Source organism: Peromyscus leucopus, chromosome 5 (assembly GCF_004664715.2).
Source record: "Peromyscus leucopus breed LL Stock chromosome 5, UCI_PerLeu_2.1, whole genome shotgun sequence".
Classification (NCBI taxonomy): domain Eukaryota; kingdom Metazoa; phylum Chordata; class Mammalia; order Rodentia; family Cricetidae; genus Peromyscus; species Peromyscus leucopus.
The window spans coordinates 87,236,738-87,258,487 of NC_051067.1; the positions used below are offsets into that span (position 1 = coordinate 87,236,738).

Below are 21,750 nucleotides of genomic sequence, written 5' to 3' on the forward strand. Positions count from 1 at the left end.
GGAAACTACTGGTGTGGGAGAAAAGGGGAGTGAAAGTGAGAGATGGAGCATCCAATTTTAAAATGAAATTATGTGACTTTGAGGCAGATATAGGAGTCGCGTACAGTAGAGGAGAATGAAGATCACATGAAATTTAAGTGTCCACACTCCTGGGGAAGCTTGGACTGCGGAGGTTAATATAAAATGTGGTACATATACACAATGGAGTACTACTCAGCAGAGAAAAGCAATGACATCATGAGGTCTGCAGGCAAATAGATGGATCTAGAAAAAAATCATCCTGAGTGAGGTAACCCAGACTCAGAAAGACAAACATGGCATGTACTCACTCATAGGAGGATACTAGACGTAAAACAAAGATGACTAGACTGCTACTCAGAACTCTAGGGAGGCTACCTAGAAAACAGGACCCCAAGAAAGACATGGGGATTGCCCAATGACGGAGAAATGGATGAGATCTACATGAACAGCCTGGACATGAATGGGGGTAATGAAGGGCAAAGGTCAAGGGAAAGGGAGCTTAGGGGAGTGGGAGATCCCAGCTGGATCAAGAACAGAGAGGGAGAACAAGGAATAAGAGACCATGATAAATGAAGACCACATGAGAATAGGAAGAAACAAAGTGCTAGAGAGGTCCCCAGAAATCCACAAAGATACCTCCACAAAAGACTGCTGGCAATGGTTGAGAGACAGCCTGAACTGACCTACTCTGGTGATAGGATGGCCAAACACCCTAATTGTCATGCTAGAAACCTCATCCAATGACTGAGGGAACCAGATGCAGAGATCCACGGCCAGGCCCCAGGTGGAGCTCTGGAGTCCAATTGGTGAGAAAGAGGAGGATTTGTATGAGCAAGAATTGTTGAGACCAAGGTTGGAAAAAGCACAGGGACAAATAGCCAAATAAATGGAAACACATAAATTATGAACCAATGGCTGAGGGGCCCCCAACTGGATCAGGCCCTCTGGATAAGTGAGACAGTTGATTAGCTTGATCTGTTTGGGAGGCATCCAGGCAGTGGGACCGGCTGTTTGGAACCTGGAGCTTATACAGGGACACTTGGCTCAGCCTGGGAGGAGGGGACTGGACCTGCCTGGACTGAATCTACCAAGTTGAACTCAATCCTCAGGGGAGTCTTTGCCATGGAGGAGATGGGAATTGGGGGGTGGGCTGGGAGGAGGAGGGCAGGAGGGGGGAGAACAAGGGAATCTGTGGTTGATATGTAAAATTAAATTATAAAAGAAAAAAAAAGTTTGCACCGCAAACAACATCACCCCAAATCCTAAGGCACTAAAGGTCAAATAACTTCCCATTGGGTGGCATAATTTCCCCTTACTGATGGAGAGAGATTTTGTCTCTTGCAATCCTGGGTGGTGATAGTTTTCTAGGATTCTCTGAAATATTTCAAGGTTGTTGGTTTCTGTTACATACAGTTTATGTGCTTGAGGTGACTTCCAGAATTGACAGTCACCACTATAAATGAATAGCCTTCTTCATAGTGATGTGTAAGGGGGAAAACTTGCAGCAACATGCTTTTGTATAAAATACAGTTATGTTCAGTCTCAATAAAGTTTTATGTATATAACATCATTAATGTTTTAAAAATTAATGATCAATTCAAATCTAATGTTACTCTGGAAGATCTGGACAAGATCCTGAACAGTATGAAATTAAACACGAATTGAAATTTATATATTCACATTAACTGACATATAACAACTGAGAAACAATCACTTAGAAAAATGTTGGGTTAGGGATTGAACCCAGGATTGCCAACAAAACATAGCCCAAGTCTCATCACCGAGTTTTGAAATTACTGATTCTATTAACGTGTTCATCTGAAATGATGGAATTGAGCTGGGGAGATGGTTCATGGGGTAAAACGGTCTTCTGTGCAAGCATGACCACTGAGTTTGGACCCTAGAACCCACGAAAAGTCAGGCATGGCTGTGTGCACCCCTGTAACCCTGGTGCTGTTGGAGGGCAGAGGAAGGAGCTTTCCCGGGCTGGCTGGCTATCATTCTAGTTCCAGGTACAGCTGAACACCCTCAAAGGAATAAAGTAGAAAGTGATAGGACGGGGGCCTGAATCCTCCCCTGGCTCTGCATGCGTACTGGTGGTACACACACACACACACACACACACACACACACACACACACACACACACACACCACCGCATACAAACACACCACATCCATACACATACATATTAACTTACACAAAATAAAAATATTGCATTGTCACAATTTAAGAATAATTATTCAAAGTGCCCTGCATTAACATCAACACTACTATCAACCCTAGAATCGCCTCTAAAATCTCTCACATAATTTCCTTATATTCTTCATTTTCAGCTATAAAACAGCAGTTTCTGAAGCCACCGATTTTTACACGTGTATGTTGTACTTGTGTGTATTCATGTTCCTATGTTTGTGCGTGTGTGCAGAGGCCTGAGCCCATGTGGGTTGTCTTCCTTCTATATCGAGGCGGGATCTCCCACTTCATCTTAGAGAGCTCACCAACTCAGCTAGTCTGGCCAGCCCGCTTGCTCAGGGGTTCCACCCCTGCCTCCTACACACTGGATTACAGGGGGACTACTATGCCCACGTGGCTTTTTTCTTCTTCTTAGTGTGGGATCTGAACTCTGGTCCTTGGGCTTGCAAGGCAAGTGCTTTACCAGCTGAGCCAACTCTGCAGCCCCCACTGATGTTATCTCTGAACCTATAGAGCAAACTCCAAGTGTTCACATGTATCAGAGAATGGTTCTCTTTTCACTTGTGATCTTGACAAATCCCTACCCACTTGTTTTTGTCTTATCCACGTCAGCTTCTAAATGGAGTAGACAAAGACGGAATACATCACTGCTGGCTACATTCCTGTTATATAACATTCCTGACATATAACAACTGAGAAACAATCACTTAGAAAAATGTTGGGTTAGGGATTGAACCCAGGATTGCCAACAAAACATAGCCCAAGTCTCATCACCGAGTTTTGAAATTACTGATTCTATTAACGTGTTCATCTGAAATGATGGAATTGAGCTGGGGAGATGGTTCATGGGGTAAAACGGTCTTCTGTGCAAGCATGACCACTGAGTTTGGACCCTAGAAGCCAGTGGCCAGGGTCAGGGCCCTGATCAATAGAAAACTGCAAATTCCTTAGCTTCGGACAGAATCGCTCCATGGCTTATCATACCTCCCTGCTTAACCTCAAGTATCTATGATCCAAGTACACTTAAAGTTCCAAAAGCCTTGCACATTGGCTTTTGATTTCCGATGGACTCAGTACCAGGCACAGGCTCTCTACTCTTCTCCACCCCAGGAAGTCTACTTACACCTCTGGAGCTGCCTCATCCCTGCCTTCCCCATCTGCAGGGGGGAGGGGGCAGATAAAGCAAGGAAATATGAATTCCAGTACGAAGTCTGCAGACCCAGGAAAAAAAATCTGTGCTATACTTTATCACAGATTGAGAAAAGCCACAGTCACTGAAGAGAATATGATCAATAAATGCTAACACAATTGGACAAGAGTAGAACATAAAAATAAAGAGTGGCTGATGTTGAAATTTATCAGAAAGTACTTACTTTGTTTTAACCATGTCAACAACAGAATTTAAATAACCATCAGTCTAAAAAAAGAAAAAAGAAAAAAAATCGCTGAAATTAAGGATGCCTCATGGTTTTATCAAGACAACACTTTTGTTTGCTACATGGAATTTATGTGTGAAATATCATGCCCTAATAATTTCTAGTGTTTTCACTTTCTAGGAGAAAATATAAAATATACACATTTATTTTAAAGAACACTTACTTGGATACAGAAACTACTGCACACTTCTCCATGTGTCAAAGTATGGAATGTTACATTAATCACACTTAAATTAGTATATACACTCTTATGCATCTAAAATGAAACACTTTAGAATTATTTTGTGTCTGACATTCATTCTGAGCTGAGCACCACTCCAGGCACAGATTTGAATTTATATTAGCTAATATCAGCCTCAAAAGACCTGCGACATAAAGAATACTATCAGCCTGACTTTACAGATGAAATGAGGCACAGAAAAGTTCCCTGGACTGCCAAGGACATGTGGCAGGGAACAGAGCAGTGTTACTGGAGGATGACCACGCAGGCACAGTCTATGTTCCTGGTTAGCTTGCTATGTACTCATACTGTCCCTGTGCTCAGACACTTGCCTATCTCCTAAGAACAAGTTACCAGAATTTGAATTTTGAAATGTGTTACATGTTGCCAACTCCTCCTCCTCACAAAAGTCTATGATACCAATACATAATTCTTTATAGTTTTACTCAAATTTTCAAAATGAAATCGTGATTACTTTATGGGTTGGGGTGAAAAAGAAACTGATGTAGCCATTGAAGAGTCCTATACTCGAGTCTGTTAGTTCCTGGGCAATATATCTTCTTTACACTCTCATTCATCACTCCCCTCAGAGCTCGGGGACACCCACCCCTAAGAGGAGGCAGGAAGAATATAAGAGCCAGAGGGGATGGAGGACACCAAGAAAACAAGTCCTCTAAATCAACACGAGCAAAACTCATGAACTCCCAGAGACTGAAGCAGCAAGCACAGAGCCTGTGCCTTTTCGTGGGCCCTTTTTCTTCTGTTGGTTTGTCTTGCCCAACTTGGATGTGATAGTTTTTGTTTTATCTTATTATATTTTACTTTGTTATCTTTTTAAATGAATGAATGAATGAATGAAAACCTAGTGACTAGGGTAAAGGTTAACAACTGAACTGTCATTTATACCTGCTGGGAAAGTAAAATCAGTTCTCTTCAATGGAGTGACACTGGGTATATCAACCACTCCAGGGCAGGCCTCATGTTCAGGAGTAATTGACCAACTTACAATGGACTCCACAGTGGTTGGTTTGTTTTTTGGTGTGTGTGTGTGTGTATGTGTGGTTTTATTTGGTGCTGTTTGTTTTGGGGTGGTGGTGTTTTATTTTGTTTTCTTGGTTTTGGGGGGGTGTTGTTGTATTGAACTTTTGTTCGTTTTTGAGAAAGAACTTAAAGTAGGGTAGCTATGGGGGAGGGTCTGGAAGGACTTCAGGGAGGGGGAGAATTTAATCAAAATATGATTAAATTAAAAATTGTTTTAAATAAAAAATAAAAAAGGAGATAGGTGCTTTAATAAATAAATAAAATCAGGGCCGTGACACACACTTTACAGAGATGTTATACAGGTTATAAATGATGTCTAGAACAATTCTCCACAACCCCTCAAGTCTAGGAAGGAGCCTTCAATTAACAGTAGTTACCAGAACTTAATAATGCATATATTTACCTTTTATTGAGTTAGTCAGATTTTTATCACTTCAGTAATAATTTCAATATCTATTTGAAATTTATAATTACAATTAAATTATTGAATTTATAATTAAATTGAATAATTTTTGTATTTTATTGAATGTAAACATCCTATGTTAAATGAAATTTGGTTTTAAATTATGGCTCTCATGTAAGATTCATGTTTCCATACACAGTCTTTCCCAGTGGTAGCAAATAAGTACTAAATATTTCACCTAGACTCTCAAAGGTATCTGTGGGGTGCTTCCTTTGAGTGAAAAAACAAAATCCTGGTGGAATAGTAGTTGCTGTTGAGGGGCTTAGAGGCTACATAGAGGGGTGAAGGACCTCGGTTCCCATACATACGTCAGCGACAGAGACAATCACCACAGAGTCCTCCTCTTCTTCAGGCGTCATTCTGGACAGAACAGAAGTCAGCGCTTGCTTCAGGTAGGTGTGGTTCCTTCTGTTAATGGTGGTGATTCCCAGTGCGAAAGAAACTGCAAACGGGCACAGACATAGGACAAGCTGTGCTTACCATCAGATCATGCCTACCTGTGAGGGAGCTGGTCTTGTGCTTGCCAAAAAGAGCGTTTTGAGCCATACTACCAAACACTGCACAGTGTTACTTTATGTTCTGCTTTTCATTTTCTGTCGTTTGCACTGTGAGTGAGTGCACTAGACTCCAAAGTGTTCTCATGCTGGAGAATTTCGTTGTAGAGAAAATAAAATGAAACATTTTCCATTCGTTAATACATCTTTTACCTATCTACCTCGGTATACATCGTCCCACAACGGCTGGTTCTCCCGTCTTCTTTCTGAAGAGGCGCTGGAGTCCCATGTGGGACAGGTAGTCTGAAATATTGTCATTTGTGGAAACCTTGAGTGATGTCATTTTTAAATGGTTTGATGGGATAAATATGTATCTCAAATGGCTTTAGGCACCTGTAATGAGGAAAGTATGGAGAAGCACGGGCCCCGCATGATCTAGACAGGAGCTGAGCTTCTACAGGCAGTCTTGATCACCCCAGTGTCTGGTGTGCAAGTGCACACCAGCCTTTTCAGCTCTGGTTCCCTCACTGTTTATATTTAGTTTAAGCTACCTTTATTCTTCGTGCCTAATATCTTATAGCCTATGTATTTCTCCTATTGCCTTTGAACTTCTACTATAAACTATCATTTACACACACACACACACACACACACACACACACACACACACACTTCAAAATGCTCTGAAGGCTCTCAAGGGGGATTCTGATGGAGTTAGAGATATCTACAATGTAAGCTTGAAAAAAATCCCTTTATTGTCTCTCAGCCTCTCTTTCGTGCGTCTAAGACAGGGTAGGTAGAGATTGGCCTCTTGCACTGGCTTCTGGGGACTAAAGCAAAGTAATGGGAAAACAAGAGTTGAGTTTGGGAAACAGTAAGAGCTTAGTAGATGTGAAACAGTGTCTCAGAGGCATACTCTCTCCACACTCCAGGCCTGGGCAGTATGTCAGAGGCATGTGATGCATACTTATTCCTGAGGAACTAGCTCGCCCGGGGACTGGCAAACCTTTTCTGTGAAGGGTCAGACAGGACAGACTTTCAGCTGTCTCTGTCGCAGCCACTCAGCTCTGTCTGGCGCTGTGGTGTAAGAGCAGACATGAACATGGCTCTGTCCCAGCAAGGCCTTAGGAGACTCTGGCAGCCTGGGAGCCTGACCCCAGGTGACCCTCTCACTGGAGCAAAGGAGACTTGGGGGATGTCAGACATTCTGGGATTCGGCTCAGTGTCTCTGGTCCGAGCTGCAGTGCTGATGAGCCTGAACTCATGCTTCCAAGCTGGTCTCACATGGCCCCTCCTCTACGTGGAGTAGTGACGCCTGGCTGTAACTCCAGTGCTCAGGAGGTAGAAACAAAGGCATTATGATTTCAAGGTCAGCCTAGGGTACATAGTGAGACCCTGTCTAGAAAGAAAAGACCCACAAACAAACAAACAAACAAACAAATAAATAACCATCCTCTCTTTGGAAACCATCTTTTGCTGATATTGGTCATAAGACAGTGGGAAGAATAGGACGATCACCAGGTATCAAGTTTGTCCACACAAGGAAAACTATGGTGATATTTTGAACAAATAAAGCTTGCCTGAAGATCAGAGGACAGAGCTAGCCACAGAGTTAGCCATAGAGGTCAGGCAATGGTGGCACACACCTCTAATCCTAGCATGTGGGAGGCAGAGATCCATCTGGATTTCTGTGAGTTCAAGGCCACACTGGGCTATATGAGATTAATCCAGTCTAAAAGAGAAACAGAGCCAGGCAGTGGTGGCACACACCTTTAATCCCAGCACTAGGAAGGTTGAGACAGGAAGGGATATGGCTGGGCAGAGAAAGGAATATAAGGCAGGAGGAGATAGGAACTAGCTCTTTTTCAGGCTGAGGAATTGGTAAGGTAAGAGGTGGTGGCTGTGGCTTACTCTGCTTCTCTGATCTTTCAGTTTTCACCCTGATATCTGGCTCTGGGTTTTTATTAAGACCATTTAGGATTCACGCAACAAAAACCCTTTGCCAGGCACTTAGAAGATGCTTCGTGTGTACTGGACATATGTCAATTAATTTTCCAAGCATCTCTAATGAAACTGAACCTAAATTCAAGACACTAAGTGGAGTGACTACTTTCTTCAAAATTCACACCTAATGGCTAGAAGTCTACACAGTAGTATCTTACTACTTCAAACCCAAAAACTTCACCATGAAATCTAGAGGGATTTCTTGGAGGAAGGGGAAGATGGGAACCACTGAGTAGAGGGAGGATGGGCAGGAGAAAGTTGTGATGGAGGGCAAATATGGCCAAAAAGAGATGATAACCACACACGTGGACACACACACACACACACACACACACACACACACACATCTCACACTGAAACCCATTATTTTGTATGCTAACTGAAATTTTAAGATATAGATTCTCCCAAAGATCAAAATACTTGAACTTAGTTTCCCAGTTCTAACTGTTCTTACCACCTGCTTTTCCTCTGCCAGTGGCTACATCTGGGTACATGTTCCCTGTGGTCCTTAGATGAGGGAGGAAGAACCTGAGGCTTTCAAATCTGTTAGGAAGTATTCCGTTCTCACTCAGCATGCTCATTTTCCTCTCTACTGCAAGAGAAAAAGAAGGGCCGCCGAGTTCACACAGCGTGTTACCTCTCTGGTGGGGATGCGTCTTTAGGTTTTTAAATTTTTGATTTGTGAGGCGGAGGTGGGGGGTTGCACACCCTAGCATGCATGAGTGTGCGAGGTGGCTGCTGGGACCTTAAGGTGGCACAAGATCCCCTGAGGCTGGAGTCACAGCTCCCGAGGCAGGTGTTGGGAACAGAGCTGCGGTTCTCTGGTTGATGAGAGGCACTCTAACTGCTGAGCCATCTTTCCAGCCCGATACAACCTTTTTTAAAAATGAGGGCTGGTAAATTCATCCACAGACTTAGTGCTCAAGGAAATATATGCAAATTATTGTTATCGTAATTCTATATGGTGTGTAGTTCAATGGTTATTGATGAGTATCTATTTTTAAACCGGTGCTTAATTTCAGCCCAGCACTGTGAGCTATCCCAGAAACCAGCAGAAGTGCCAATCCTGGACTGATGAGCACTGATGAAAAGGCTGTGATAAGCACCCCGATACTTTGATGGATGTCCTCTTCATTAAAACTTGCAACTTCGTAACTTTTGTGTGGCCCCTTAACATTCAGCAACTCTAGTCACATCGTTCCTAAATAATCTCTTCTTCAGTTTTGAAAAAGATAAACAAAGTAGGGTGCATGTGAATAGTACCGGGGTAGTAGAGATGGTGAGGGAGAAGATGGGTGGCCCCTCAGATGCATGGTGATGAGGAGAAGGGGGGTGAGAGATGCCGCCAGGGCTTCTGGTGCTTCTGTTGAATTGATCATGGACGGTGGTAGACCTCAGAGACCACATGCGCAATCACCGTCATGGTGGAGATGGGGAAAGTGTGCCATCCGTGTGTCTTGCCCGAGCTCTGCATGTCTAACAATGAAACACCAGTATTAACTGGACTATTAGTGGGGGAGGCAGTCTAGAATCAGAAGCATCTAAATCTAAACCTCCAAGTTTGTGTAAGAAAGGTGAGCATTCACAAAGGCAAAAGTAACACGCACCTAAGTTTCCTGATGCGTCTGCTGTCTTGGCAATTTCAGACTTCATTTCATTCAAGACTTGCACTAGATTTTGGTGATGACTGTCACTTCTGTTTTTTAAACGTAGCATCGTTTCCTTAAATTCCAAAATATGGTTTCTGCAATTAATTAGTTGATTGACTGCAAAGGAAACAAATATCTAGTTTATACATGCAGTGGGCAAAACGAAATTTTCCAATAACAAAGGTGTTGTATATAGTACTATATACATATTGTACATATATATGGAGGTTATACATATATGGCACTACATATGGATTTGTACATATATGACACTCTATATGGGGTTTGTACATATATGGTACTATATATAGGGGTTGTACCTAGAAATAAGTGAATATATATGTAATATACACATAGCATGTAGAGATAGCTAAAAGAACAAAATTTAAAAAAACAGTCATATGTGGGAAGTGATATTACCAATGATTATTTTCTTTTTTATTTTGTGTTTTGTTTTCCAAATTTTCCTTATTATGTATAAGTTTAATTTGTAATTATAGAGAAAACTCATTGGCCTTCCTGTAAATGGGTGCTTAGGAATTTATCTGTGGAAAAATGAACAGAAAGCTGGGGATGTTGCTGAGTGGGGTTTGCCTAGCACGAGCTGGGCTCTGGATTCCAGGCCCAGAACTACCAGAACAAACCAAACCATAAAATGAAAAGTGACCAGGAACACACACTGGTTAAGTCTGAGGATATTCAACACAGGCAGGCATAGAAGCCAGCTGGGGAGGCTGAGATGGCTTAGCTATCGAGGAGGGAATCATCATCCCAGGCACCATGTGAGGAGGGTGCCTCACATTGATTAGGTATTTTATTTGTGAGGAAACACCCTAATCAAATCAACCGGGGGGGGGGGAAGGGTTTATTTGGCTTATGCTTCCACATCACAGTTTATCATCAAAGGAAGTCAGGACAGGAACTCAAGCAGGGCAGGAACCTAGAGGCAGGAGCTGATGCAGAGGCCATGGAGGGATGCTGCTTACTGGCTTGCTCCCCATGGCTTACTCAGCCTGCTTTCTTATAGAACCCAGGACCAGCAGCCCAGGGGTGGCACCACCCGAAATGAGCTGGGTCCTCCCGCTTCCATCACTGATTAAGAAAACCCTCTGCAAAAAAAAAAAAAAAAAAAAAAAAAAGAAAACCCTCTGCAGCCAGATCTTATGCATGCAATTCCTTAATTGAGGTTCTCTCCTCTCAAATGACTTAAGCTTGTGTCAAGTTGACTTAAAACTATTCAGTACACTAGGAATCAATCATAGTGATTGGATGGGCTGGAGTGGGCCCTGGCTCTCTGTGAAGAGATGTAGGTGAACACAGTGCCGTGGATTCAGAAGATAACAGAAGGAGAAAATATGACAGGAAGTTTGGATAGCCCTCTCTAGGAATTTTTCTGTAAGGGAAAGCATTAGAAGCTAGTGTGTGTGTATGGGGGGAGGGAGGGAAGACAGTAGTTTTTCACTTTTTTTTTAAGGGGAGAAAACCAGCCTTCTTGTTCTGTTGGATATGACCCAGGACAGATGGGGCAAGTGATGAAGCAATGTGAAAACAGACAAGAGGGGTGGTGCCTTGGTCCACGTGGAGAGGTTGCAGCTATTGAATGGGACAAAACGCAGGGGAGACAGGCGCTTAGCCTGGCACATGGGCTTCCCATTAGTGACTGGGCATCGGAGGCTCTCTGTTAACGTCTGTACTTCTCAGTGAAATAACAAGCCTGCTCTGGGCTGAGAATGAGGGTCCTGGAGGCTAGCAGAGAATGAAGGGGAAAATAATTTTCTAAAAAGGTGGAAAGGTAGGAATGTGACATGATCTTAAAGAAACAATGGCTACGTTAATTGCTTTTATTGTCAGCTGAAGACACCCTGAAGCCATCTGAGAGAGGAATGGACTAGATCAGACTGACCTTATTTTTATAACTAATTGATGCAGAAGGGGCCCAGCTCACTGTGGGTGCAATCATTCCCTGGGAAGGTGGTCCTGGCTGGGTAAGAAAGCTAGCTGAGAATGGGTCCAGGATAGCCCCGCCAGCAAGCAACATCCTCCATGATTCCTGATGCATTTCCTTGGCTGTGAGTCCCTTGATCTGAAGTAATGCTGCATGGAATAGGAAGTTAGTCACCTCCAACTTCCTGCCTGACTGTTTGTCTATAAGAGACCATAACCCAAGAACTGAAACAAGCTTTTCCTCCCTCCAGTGGCTTTCGGCAAGAGTGCACTAGCACAGCAACAGAGAGCAAACTAGAACACGGGCAGATTCATGAAGCCGAGGCATCTTTATAATGGCTTGTTTTCTTCCAATTGTTTCCAGTCACCAGGTATAGATTCTGGAAAACAAGGAGATGGATGTCATCTGGGCAGAGATTCGATATGAACAGGCACATGTTCTTTCTAGACCCTGCACTTAGAGACAGGAACCAAGACTTTCCCTTCCTCTTCATATCTATCCCTCCGGTCTGTTGCCAACATGGGTGACTCACACTAGGTCACACGTGAAGACAGTGCCCTGGAGTAAGAGAGTGTCAACTTGGAAGGAATGCAGAGCCACCAGTGAAGACAGAGAAGAGGTTCTCACGGAAGCCCATCCCTCATGTGAGCCATCATTCCACATCCTTCTCAACATTAACAGGTCCACATTTCCCTTCTAAGTAGTTAAAAGACATGTTCAGGGTAAATGAGGGACATGAGCAGCTTCTAACCATAGCTTTCTTGTTAACATTGTTAGATGTTAGTAGGGAGCGATTCAAAAATTCTTACAGGCATACAAAAGGCCAAATATTAACTATAGTTCTACTTAAAAAAAAAAAAAAACTAAACAAAAAAAAAAAAAAACAAATAATATACACTGGGCAAGGCATGGTGTGCACACCTTTAAGGCCTACACTCAGGATGCAGAGGCAGGGGTATCTTTGTGACCTGAGCCCAAGCTAGCCTGGTCCACATAGTGAGTTCTGGGTCAGTAGGGCTATGCATTGAGGCCCCATCTTAAATAACCACTACAGAGTGCTTAATATCTTACATTATATGCTCCAAGACTTTTGCCTGCTTCTGTTTCTCATTTTACCACAGAAATATCAGATAAATACAGGGAAATAATTCAGTGAGTTGTTTTATATAAGAAAATGTGGATTTCTGTGATAAACAACCCCCAATTTCCCTTTCTTTCTTTCCTTCTTTCTTTCTTTCTTTCTTTCTTTCTTTCTTTCTTTCTTTCTTTCTTCCTTCTTTCTTCCTTCCTTCCTTCCTTCCTTCCTTCCTTCCTTCCTTCCTTCCTTTCTTCCAACATGATGGCTCAGCATAGAGTTCTCTAGAATGCAAACTTGAGAACAAGACATTTGGGGTTTGCATTTACTGAATTCCTGGAGTCTGAAACAGTGACTTCCCTCAGCTGGATGAAGGCAGCAAATGGATTCACCACATAAGAACTGACTTCAGTGAGGACAGAACTGCCCTTGTTCACTTCTTGGGTACTGCTGAGGTGTGGCCACAGTGCACACTGTGTCATCCGGGTTCCCTGGATAACTGTCTCTGCCAAATGAATCATGTGTTGGAGTTGCTACATTGCGGGTGATGCAATCTACCTGAGACAGTCCCCTAAGGACCAATTTGGTACACATGAACAGAGAGTCTTCTCTGGAGAGCACTATTCACAGAAACAGACACAAGAAGTGTTCAAAGACATTAACTGACAGGCAGCCCTGCTTCTTGTGATCTCTGTGATGAGTCGAGGTATCCCTAGAATAGTCAAAAGCTCACAGTGCTACACATTCACCCAGGCCATGAGTAGGGACAATGTGGTAGGGAATCAATGTGGGAAATTTGAGTTAAACAGTGATTGTAAGCTTTGGTCTACTGAGTATCATTGTAGAGCATCATTGTAGAGCATCATTGTGGAGCTGTGAAAACAAAACCCAGTTTATATGCAGAATGGATCAAAGTGACTTTTTTGATGCATATTCTCTCTACATAGCCCTGGTGTCCTAGAATTCTACAGACCAGGCTGGCCTTGAACCTCTAACCCACAAAGATCTGCCTGCCTCTGTCTCTTGAGTGCTTGGATTAAAGGCGTGTACAAACAAATAAACAAACACTCCGAGGGACCAGCAGGACGGCAGGAAGGACACTTGCCACCAAACCTGATGCTCTGAGTTCAATTCCTGGAACCTCCATGGCAGAAGAAGAGAACTGACTCCCAAAAGTTGTCCTCTGACCTCCACACCTGCGCTGTGCTTCCCAATAAATAGATGAACACAAAAAGTTTTAAATAAAAGACTCCAGGGCTGGAACTACAGCTCAGTGGTAGATTTCTTGCCTAGAATAAATGCTGCCCCCCCAAAAAAATTAAAAAATATAAAAGGCCCCTGATATGGTCCTAAGTATCATTGCTTCTCACTTTTTTTTTTTTTTTTTTTTTTTTTTTTTTTTATTTTTTTTTTATTTTATTTGTGATATATATTTTTTATTTTACATTCAATTCTACATATCAGCATGTTCCCTATTCTCCCACTCCACGCCCTCCCTTACCCAGCCACCCTCCATTCCCACCTCCTCCAGACAAGTCCTCCCCGAACTGTGATCACTTGGTAGACTCAGTCCAGGAGTCCAGTCCCTTCCCCAGCTAAGCCAAGTGTCCTGCATAAGTTCTGGTTTCAAACAGCAATTCATGCATTGAGCACAGGACTTGGTCCCAATGCATTGCTACAAATTGCTCTCAGATTTAAAAAATGATAAAACTAAGTGTAGAAGCACCCAGCACCCAGAATGTTGCTGGATATTTGTACACTGTGTGAAGATGTATTGCTCTGATTGGTGTAATAGAAAGGTGAATGGCCAATAGCTAGGCACAAGGTAAAGGCAAGACTTCCAGGCAGAGAGAGAACTCTGGGAAGAAGAAAGGCAGAGTTGCCAACCAGATATGGGCAGGAAGCAGGAGGTATAAGATGGAAGAGAGGTTGCCACGCAACAGAACATAGATTAATATAAATGGGTTATTTAAGTTATAAGAGCTAAGCTAAAGGCCAAGATTTAATAATTAATCATAAATCTCCATGTCATTATTTGTGAACTGGTGGCCCAAAGAAAAATCCGACTACCCCAGGAGGCTGAGGCAGGAGGACTGAAATTCAGGCCAGCCTGGGCTAGCAAGACTGCCTCAAAAAGGGGAAAAAGAAAGAGAGGAATCCATATCAGTATGCTTAAATTTTCTCATAACCACATTTTAAAAGAGAAAACAAAAAAGTGAAAGTAATTTTACATTTTAATTAATCCATTATATCTAGATGATATTTCATTTTGAAGATAATCAGTGTGATATCTATTCTTCTTCAGTGATATTTGGTTTGTGTGTGTGTGTGTGTGTGTGTGTGTGTGTGTGTGTGTGTGAGAGAGAGAGAGAGAGAGAGAGAGAGAGAGAGAGAGAGAGAGAGAGAGAGAGAGAGAACTCTTCTACCTCACAGCAGGATTCAGATGCTGAAGATGAATGATCAACAGAAACACTTCCACACCCAAACAGGAAAACTTGCCAGAGAACTAGTTCACACTTTTTAAGATGCTAAATGTAAACTAAAACTACTGAAGATTAAAGGACAGGTGGGCTCTCAGGCTCACAGGTCACATGACTCCATGGGCTGCACTGTCAGGCGGCATGAGCCCCGGCCATCAGTTGTGAGCTCATTGGAGTAGGTGTCTCTGGCAGCTTTCACCCCAGACTCACTGAGTTAGAAAGGACATGTTAGTAAGACTCCCAGCTGATGGTCATCTTGAGACTCGGAAGCCCTGCCATAGGTGCCTGCCACCATTTTATCTTTGTTATCATCGAGGCTTTAGTGTCTTGGGTTGTACTATTTGCCTCTTGGTTGGGCTTTCGCCATTCTCTAACTCACCATGGTCTTCCAGAACACCACTCAAAGACTAGAAGAAAGCCTAAATTGTTTGCCTTGGTTTACAAGGTCCAATGCAATGTAGCCATGACCTGACTCCACCTGATGTCATTCATCCATGGAATGATGAAAGGCACTGGACACACAGGGTACCTTGGGCCACTCACTGGGACAAAGCACAGGAAAACCACACCAGTCAAGTTTAGTTTCTACTCTGTTTAAATTGGCAATCTTGGCTGGGCGGTGGTGGCGCATGCCTTTAATCCCAGCACTCTGGAGGCAGAGCCAAGCCGATCTCTGTGAGTTTGAGGCCAGCCTGGTCTACAGAGCGAGATCCAGGACAGGCACCAAAACTACACAGAGAAACCCTGTCTTGAAAAACCAAAAATTGGCAATCTTTTTTTTTTTTACCCCCTGGAGCTGAGGACCGAACCCAGGGCCTTGCACTTGCTAGGCAAGCACTCTACCACTGAGCTAAATCCCCAACCCTGGCAACCTTTTTTTTAAAATTTAATTAATTAATTTATTTTCATCCCAACCAGTTTCTCCTCCCTCCTCTTTTCCCGTTCTCCCCCAACCCTGCTCCTTTCCTTCATCCCCCCACTGATCCACTCCTCTGTTTCTCTTCAGAAAGGGGCAGGTCTCCCATGGGTATCAACAAAGCATGGCATATCAAGTTACAGTAAGACTAAACACATCTCTTTGTATTAAAGCTGGGCAAGGCAATCCAGTACAAGGAATAGGGCCCCCAGAGCCAGCCAAAGTGTCAGGGACAGGCTTGCTCCCACTGTTAGAAGACCCACAAGTAGACCAAGCTACACAACTATCACATATATGTAGAGGGCTTAAGTCGGTCCCATGCAGGCTCCCTGGTTGTTGGTTCAGGCTCTGTGAGCTCCTATGAGTCTGTGGGTTCCCTTGTGATGTCCTTGATCCTTCTGGCTCCTACAATTCTTCCCTTTCTTCAGTAGGATTCTCTGAGCTTGGCCTAATGTTTGGCTGTGGATTTCTGCATCTGTTTCCATCAGTTACTGAATGAAGGCTCTCTGATGACAAATTGGGTTAGTCACCAGTCTGATTACTGGAGAGGGCCAGTTCAGGCTACCTATCCACTATTGCTAGGAAGGAGTCTTAGCTGGGGTCATCCTTGTAGATTCGTGGGAGTTTCCCTTGCATCAGGTTTCTACCTGACCCTGAGATGCCCCTCTTCCAGTCATCTCTTTTAGTACTCTCCCCCTCCATCTATCTCCACCCACCCCCCAGTCCACTCAGGAGATCTCTTCCATTTCCCCTTCCCGGGGAGATCCATGAATCCCACCTTGGCCCTCCTTGCTACTCAGCCTCTCTTGGTCTGTGGATTGTAGCATATTTATCCTTTACTTTACAGCTAATATCCACTTATGAGTGAGTACATACCATGTTTGTCTTTCTGGGTCTGGGTTACCTCACTCAGGATGATTTGTTTTTTTTTTTCTAGTTCCATCCATTTGTCTGTAAACTTCCTGATGCCATTGCTTTTAACAGCTGAATAATACTCCATTGTGTACATGTACCACATTTTCTTTATCCAGTCTTCAGTTGAGGGATATCTGTGTTGTTTCCAGGTTCTTTCTATTACAAATAAAGCTGCTATAAACATATCTGAGCAAATGTTTTTGTGGTATGGTTGAGCATCTTTTGGGTATATGCCCAAGAGTGGTATAGCTGGGTCTTGAGGTAGATTGATTCCCAATTTTCTGAGACACCACTGGATTAGTCAAGGTTCTCTAGAGTAATGGGACTTATGAATCTCTCTCTCTCTCTCTCTCTCTCTCTATTATATTATATATATATTATTATATTATATATATATATGTATACATACATACACAGGCTGCAGTCTAACAATGGTAGTTGTGAATGGAAAGTTCAAGAATCTAGTAGTTGGTCAGGCCCATGAGGCTAGGTGTCTAAATGCCACCTTTGCCAGTTGCCATATGAGAAAATTTTACATGTTCTTCAAGTTTTCAAATACCCCTTTAGCCCTAAAATCCTTCCTACCTGGTTTCCCAGGCCCCTTCCCAGAATTTATCATTTACCCTCCCTGGTCCTTGGGTGCTTTGGAGATGACTCAATTTTAACAATTATAATCAGTTGATTAACATTGCCAGTTTAGTAATAACTGGATGTCAGTGTATAGGAGAATGCAAATGGATCCATATCTATCACCCTGCATGAAACTCATCCAAGTGGATCAAAGACCTCAACATAAATCCAGTTACACTGAGCCTGATAGAAGAGAAAGTGAGGAGTAGGCTTGAATGCATTGGCACAGAAGACTACTTCCTGAATAGAACGCCTGTAGCACAGACACTAAGATCAACAATTAATAAATGGGACTTCGTGAAACTGAAAAGCTTCTGTAAGGCAAAGGACACTCAATAGGACAAAATGGCACCTACAGAATGGGAAAAGATCTTCACCAACCCTACATCCAACAGAGGGCTGATCTCCAAAATATATGAAGAACTTAAGAAACTAGACATCAAAAAACCAAAGAATCTAAAAGTGGGATACAGACCTAAACAGAATTCTCAACAGAAGAATCTCAAATGGCAGAGAAACACTTAAATATTCATCATCCTTAGCCATCAGGAAAATGCAAATCAAGATGACTTTGAGATTCCATCTTACATCTGTCAGAATGGCTAAGATCAAAATCACAAATGACAGCTTATGCTGGAGAGGATGTGGAGAAAGGGGAACAATCTTCCATTGCTGATGGGAGTGCAAACTTATACAACCACTTTGGAAATCAATATGGCAGTTGTGATGGCTATTCTTGGTTGTCAACTTGCCTGTATCTGGAATGAACTATAATTCAGAAATGGAGAGCATACTTTGTTCTGGGTCTTGAGACAAGAAGAAAATATGCCTTTAATCCAGACCTTGAGTCTGGAAGGCACACCTTTAATCTGGGCCACACCTTCTGCTGGAAGCCTGTATAAGGACAATGGAAGAAGGAAGGGTTGGTTCCAAGGTTTGGACCAAGAAAATACTGCTGTCAGTGGATGGGGTGAAACAGCCTGATGTTCTTAGAGGGAAGTAACTTACTTAGGGGATTAAGGGACCAAAGGACTCATTGTTGAAGAACTGACAGCATGTTTTCAGCTCGTTGACTCACTTGTAATCGGATGCTGTTCCGAACATAGAATAGCTGAGGTGTTAAGGGGTGAAGCTGAGAAGGAAAATACATTTCAGACTGCTCCCTCCACTCTGCCAGCAATGGTCAATTACACTAGTCAGATCTCCTAAATTCCCCAGGAGCGGCCCTTCATCCAGACATGACAAAGAGCACACAGGACAGCTGGATGGATAGTAAGAGTGAACACCCACTACTACCTAAGCCTTGGGTATGATGCAAGTGTTCCCAGACCACCTGTCCCTTTCCCAACACCTTTGGAAGCTGACTGACTTTAAGCTTTAGGTATTACTAACTAAAAAGATGTGTATTCTTCTACATTTGCTTCTTTTGCTTGTTATACTTCTCAAACATGTGTGTGTGTGTGTGTGTGTGGTGTGTGTGTGTGTGTGTGTTGCCATAGTCACACATGTGCATGTATGCGCACACCACAGCTTGTTGGCAGGTAAAGGACTAGTGGGAGTAGGTTCTCTCCTTCTACTATATGGTTTCTGGTTACTGAAATCAGGTCAGCAAAGCCCATTTACCTGCTGAGCCAGCCCCAATTTATGCTCCTGAGATTCACCCCTGCAAATGGGTCAAGCTGTAGTCCATGTGTGAGCACTGCTGTAAAATATTTCACTCAGAGTGCATCATGACACACTTTCACATTCTGAAGGATGCTTATACGGACATCATGTTTCAAGAACATTTCATTCTGTCTTCTAACAAATGTATTCAGGTACTCCTCTGGAATGTATCGGATGCTAGCATTTTATTTAAGCTACTGAACAATGTATGTGTAGCATACATATGGATCTTCTCCCCCTCTCTCTCTCTCTGTCTCTCTCTCTCCTCTCTCTCTCTCTCTCTCTCTCTCTCTCTCTCTCTCTCACACACACACACACACACACACACACACACACACGGGGCAGGGAGGGAGAGAGAGAGATTGGCCCATGAGAACGTAAGTTACCATCCACCATTGGTCCTGATGCATGCCGGCTGGCCCTGGTGGAACCAGAGTGGAGCTGCTAAGATGAGCAAGGTGCCCATGCTTCACTGAAATGCCTGAACAGAGAGTTCCCCAAGGGAAGTTTGTAGAACTCCAAAAATTCCAAGTTCTTGCCAAATGTCCAATTTCCTAAGTGAAAATCAAAGTAGTGGGAATGGAGAGGTAGATCAGGGTTTAAGAGTCTTTGCTGTTCTTCCAGAGAGTGGATTTTGATTCTCAATGCCTACATCAGATGGGCACAGTCACATGTAACTCCAGCTCCAGGGCATCTGACACCTTTTTCTGGCCTTGTCAGGAACTCACACACAGCACACAATGTCAATCCTTAAGAAATCAAAATGCTGCACAATGGAAGCAGTTTCGTGGCTGCTGGAGTTTCCCATGCTTGTGAAACATTTCTGTTCCATTTTCTTTGCTAATATTAACACAGATATATCAGCTTTCCCTTGTCTCAGGCTTGTGGGGGTGTGCTCTTTCTGTCTTTTAAAGGTGCTTCTTGTGAACACCATGAAGTTGTTTTACACCCACTTAGAAAGTATTTCAACTTCAATTTGGAGCGTTCACTATAATTGCTGATCCAGTTTCATGCTATTTTACTATGAATTATGGTTAAACAGACTTCAACATGAATCCTTGACTTATGGCAGTCTAGTATGAATTCTTATATTTTCACTATCAGCTAAAGCTGAGCACAGCTTATCTCCATTCCCTTCTTACTTCCCATGCAATGGTCATCCCACACTGTAGCCCTGCAAATATATTTTAAATCTTGACAGGCATTCCCATGATGGTCCTGAGTACTTCCCTCTCCCACTTGGACATGGGAGTTCTTCTCCCCAGATGGGCTCCATGGATGGCAATAATGATGTGTCTGTCTGCTGTATTTCCCAGAGTCCAGACCTTGCTGGGATTTAATGTACTTTCCTGTTTGTATAGGTATGTAGGGAGATTTCCCTCCTTCCAAAGAGAGCCTGGGAGAGATAAAGTATGGTGCTCCAGGGTCAGCCTTTTCTCCTCCAATTCAGGCTCAGGCATGTTTCTCTGAAAATTGCAAACCATTGGGCCAGATGAAGAGGAACAGGGATGGGGAGAAGCAGCTAAACCAAGATGGGACATCTGCAAAGCAGCTTTTCAGGCAGGCAGGTTGAAGTGGCAGAGATCGCTAGTTAGCTGTGGTCCTGAGACGACATTGCAGGGTCACCACAAGCGTGCATCTGCCTGGTAAAGATTCCTGGCTGCAAGGGGCTGTGGCAGAGGATCAACTCATTGAAACCGATAGGCCACATCAAGAAATGAGTGGCCAGCTAGGAGACCCCACCAAGACCCTAAAGCAGCCACAAGTAACCCCATCAAAGAGCCAACACGGGATGTTGGCTGCAGAAGTATCATCCGGAGAAGCCAAAGCCACCCCCCTCCAAGCCCTCCGGGCACTCCTCTGGCAGGGAAGCACCAGAAAGATGCAGCAGATGGCATTTGCCAAAGGTGGCATAGTGGTGCCTCCCATCAGAGGTCTTCTGTTATGTGACCTCACCCTCTGTGTGCCAAGTACCCTGTGACGCCTCCACAAGAACAACATGGCTGGAGCCCAGGATTGTCCTTTCCTGTCCCTGCCAACACCTGAGATCATGCCACAGCCCTATGCTTTAGCTATATTTGTTGTTTTTTTTCCCCCCATAAGCACTGTGGAAAGTCTACGGAAAGGGGGATTTCTGTCGCCACAGCTGTTGACCTATTGCTTACAACAGAACAGCTACAGACTCATTCATTCATTCACTCAATCTTTTTCTTTTTTTCAAAAAATATTTGGCATGCTTGCTCTGTGCCATACACTTTTTTTCCTGGACACTAGGTTCACATCAGGGGACAAAACAGACAAAAATATCTTCATCTTTCCTGAGTTTAAATATTTTAAAACAAATCAATTATTAATACCATGAACCTACAGGAAAAACAAAAAGGCTATCTGCCCATAAAATTAGTTGTTATTTATTTAGTTAGTTATTGAGCCTATGTAACTCTGGCTGGCTCGAACTCATAGAGCTCTGCCTGCTTCTGCCTCCTGATGCTGAAATCAAGCGTCAGCTAATTTTTAAAGGCAGGAAAGATTAGGTACTAGATCTGGTAGTCTTCCTGTAAGTGTTTCCAAATTCTCACTGATAACTTTTAAAGCTATTG

The 21,750-nt window shown here is 43.2% G+C and overlaps 1 protein-coding gene across 3 annotated transcripts in view; it reads right to left on the reverse strand.

Annotated features, from left to right (window-relative positions):
* Mgat4d (MGAT4 family member D) overlaps positions 1 to 21,750 on the reverse strand; it is a 49,337-nt gene that overhangs the window by 19,456 nt on the left and 8,131 nt on the right. For all 3 annotated transcript variants that reach the window (XR_005091648.1, XR_005091647.1, XM_037206126.1), the window contains 4 exons: positions 9,483 to 9,641; positions 8,330 to 8,467; positions 5,686 to 5,819; positions 3,591 to 3,634 (listed from right to left, as the gene is read on the reverse strand). Coding sequence is in view for 1 of the 3 variants with exons in the window: in XM_037206126.1 (XP_037062021.1) it covers positions 3,591 to 3,634; positions 5,686 to 5,819; positions 8,330 to 8,467; positions 9,483 to 9,641 (475 nt within the window). In the remaining 2 variants the exon portion in view is untranslated. The remainder of the gene's footprint in view (positions 1 to 3,590; positions 3,635 to 5,685; positions 5,820 to 8,329; positions 8,468 to 9,482; positions 9,642 to 21,750) is intronic.